General features: G+C 53.7%; 1 protein-coding gene across 1 annotated transcript in view; it reads right to left on the bottom strand.

Annotated features, from left to right (window-relative positions):
• Positions 1 to 2,996, bottom strand: part of LOC122546186 (apical endosomal glycoprotein-like) — a 7,070-nt gene extending 4,074 nt beyond the window's left edge. The window contains exons 1-2 of the mRNA XM_043684987.1: positions 2,730 to 2,996; positions 324 to 461 (exon numbers count right to left, since the gene is read on the bottom strand). Coding sequence (XP_043540922.1) covers positions 324 to 461; positions 2,730 to 2,988 — 397 coding nt within the window. The 5' untranslated portion in view covers positions 2,989 to 2,996. The remainder of the gene's footprint in view (positions 1 to 323; positions 462 to 2,729) is intronic.
• Positions 2,997 to 3,113: the final 117 nt, after the last annotated feature.

The raw sequence follows: 3,113 nt of genomic DNA, 5'->3' as shown, positions 1-3,113 counted from the left end.
CACCCCCTCACTCCCACCCCCTCACTCAGAGGCTGTGAATGTTTTTGCTGTGCTCTCCTTCTCCTCCTGTAGGTGAGTGTAAAGCAAATTGAATCTTTGACGATCACAAATTATTGCGATGTTGCGTCAGCAGGACTGGTCGCCTGTGGAGGCTATGGTCAAGCATACCCCCCCCCCCCCACCCCCCCCCCCCGCCAGGAGAGCTCAGAGTCTGTCTGTGAGAATCCTGCTGCAGACCGGGGCTCAGGTGGTGGTCGGTGTCACTGAGCTCCGGTCTGCAGAGGTCACGGTGGGAGGGTGCCCCCCCCCTGTGAAGCTGTTACCTGGATGGTCACCGTTCATCTGGAACCAGAACTGAAGACAGCCACCAGCTTCCATGGGCTCCTGGACGGGTGAAGCCAGGAGCAGTGCCTCGCTGCTCTGAAGGTTGCCAGCGCTGGTATCGGCCAACATGAAGTGTCCTAATCACAAGGGAGACCACAAACCATCTGAGTTAACGGGCTCAACACGCTCCATCTGAGGAGGCTTCACATACACGTGGGACAGAACACTGTCTGACCCACCTGCCCCAGAATGAGTCGTAACCTGTGGAATTATAAAGGCCCTTCAGTTCACCCCCCGTATCCAAACCAGTCAAAAACAGCCACCTAACCCCACTCATCCCACTTCCCAGCACTTGGCCCATATGCCTTGACATCTCGGGAGCACCTCTAAATTCTTCCGAAAAGTGCGAAGGGTTTCGGCCTCTGCTCCTGCGTTCCGATTCCCATCACCCTCTGGGTGTGAAAGGTTTCCCTACATCTCCTCGAAACCTTCTGCCCCACCAATAAATGTCTGCCCCCTGGTCATGCATGACTCCCCAGGGGCAAACGTTTCTTCCTGTCTACCCTGCCTATGCCCTTCATAATTTTAGCCGTCTCAGTCATGCCCCCACTGCGCCAAGGGAAACACCCCCAGGCTGCCCAATCATTCTTCATAACTGAAGCTCTCCAGGCCAGGCAACACCCTCTGCATCTGTCCCTCACCCACTCTCTGCACTTTGCCCGAAATGTCGATGTTTCCTGCTCCTCGGAAGCTGCCTGACCTGCTGTGCTTTTCCAGCACCACTCTAATCTAGATCCAGTCCAGCAGCTATGTGCTTTAAATCCGACCAGCTCAAGCAGTCGTGTTTCTGCAGAGCCCCTGCTGGTGGTGGACACTGAAATCCCTCACCCAGGGCACATTCTGGGTCTTTGTCACCGTCAGTGCTTCCTCAAAGTGTTGTTTTACATGGAGTATTGCATCAGCCGAGGGAGGACAGTCTGTGGTAATCAGCAGAGGGTTTCCTTGTCCTGTTTAACCTGAGCCCATGAGACTGCTCTCTGATGGCCTCTGAAGAACTCACAACGAGCGTCCTTGACGTTTCTAACTTCCACCTTAATTGATTCGAAGTTGGGAAACTTGGGAACCCAAGATCATTTCTCATGTGGGTACAAATGTTCCCTCTCATCAAGAGGGCTGCCCGAGCACCTTCTGCCAACTCGCTCCCCTTCGAGTTTGGCCTTTGCTCCGGAAGCACGTCTTTGAGGTGGCTGTCGAAAAGTGTGGCGCTGGAAAAGCACAGCAGGTCAGACAGCATCCGAGGAGCAGGAGAGTCAGGCATAAGCCCTTCATCAGGAACGTGAGGCTGTCAGGTCATAGAGATGGTGTTTTAATCGGAGTTGACAATTCATTTGTTTGATTATGAATGCTGCATGTATTCAGACCCAGAGCCATGAACTGAGGTCCTCTTTACTGCTTTTGTAAACTCTGACCATGTCTGCTCTCACTGTCCCTTCCTGGCATCCTCTCGTTCGATCAGTTGTCATTTCCCTTAAAGTTACCCAGTCTTCCCCCACAAATCTTATTCCCCCTGTATATAGTTGGAAACTCTGTCTATCCCCTGCTTCTGACTCACGTGAACTCCAGTCCCAGAATGCAGACAGTGCCAGTTACTCCACCCTCCCCGGAAATAAGTCAGAATTCACAGGACACGAGGTTATAGTCCAACAGGTTTATTTGAAATCACAAGTTTTTGGAGCGCTGCTCCTTTGTCACCGGACTCTGACCTGGTGTTGTGTGATTTCTGACTGTGTCCACTCCAGTCCAACGTGAGCACCTCCACATCATGGCCTCCCCAGGGCTGGTGTTAATGCTTCACAACTCCAGCTGGACCAGGCGCGTTCATCTCTCGAACCTGATCTGACTACAACCTGACCTTGGGGTCCGGCCTCCCTCTGAGGACCAGCGGCTGTCCCTGAGAATCGCGCCACCTCTCCCTTAAAAACGCACTGCTCCCACCTCCCATCGTGACAGGTTACAGGCGGCTCTGGTCATAACCTGCAGAGGGAGGGAGGGCCTGCTGCTGACGTGAGGGCCCAGCTCCTTACCCTGACAATGTCAGTCCTCCTCTGTGGGGACGACGTGCCTGGTACCGGCCAAGAAAATACCGAAGGCACCTTCCCTGTACCACAGTAGCTCTGAGGAGAGGTACCATACCCTGGCAAAGGGCAGACAGGCAGAGTGAAGGATAGAGAGTGACTGTCACTCTCAGATGCCCCACTACCACAGTGCTCCCTCGAGCATCCCCCACCCCTACAAATGTCCTGGAGTACACTGATCGCATCATGGCTGTCTTGGCACAAGATTAAACAGTGAAGGTGAAGCCAGGTTGGGTCCAGGCTGAGCTGGACAATGGAAGGTGCACTCACCCTCAGCGGTCTCTGTTGTGTGGTCAGTGACTGGCCGATTGGACATGTTGCCAATGAGGCGGTTCCAGCTCAGCATTCCGGGTGATGTGTACTGGCAAGTGTTCGCCTCGAAGGAGCACAGTCCCTGGACTTCACACTCCCCTCCCACAACACTCACGTCATCAATGGCAATGTCCCCGATACCAGCTCCTGGAGAGGCTACAAACATCAGCTGCAAACAAACAAGACATTTATCACCAGCTCCACAGTTCCTTGCCATGTCAAGCACTATATTGATATTTGGTGTAAGTGGTGTCGACAACCAGAGGGACGTAGGGCACCCATTCAGTTCAGTAATGACAGAACACAGCACTCCCTCAGTACTGACCCTCCGACAGCGCGGCA

Source organism: Chiloscyllium plagiosum, unplaced genomic scaffold (assembly GCF_004010195.1).
Source record: "Chiloscyllium plagiosum isolate BGI_BamShark_2017 unplaced genomic scaffold, ASM401019v2 scaf_99245, whole genome shotgun sequence".
NCBI lineage: Eukaryota > Metazoa > Chordata > Chondrichthyes > Orectolobiformes > Hemiscylliidae > Chiloscyllium > Chiloscyllium plagiosum.
The sequence above is the reverse complement of the archived record's forward strand: the minus strand, read 5'-3'. Positions and strand labels throughout refer to the sequence as shown.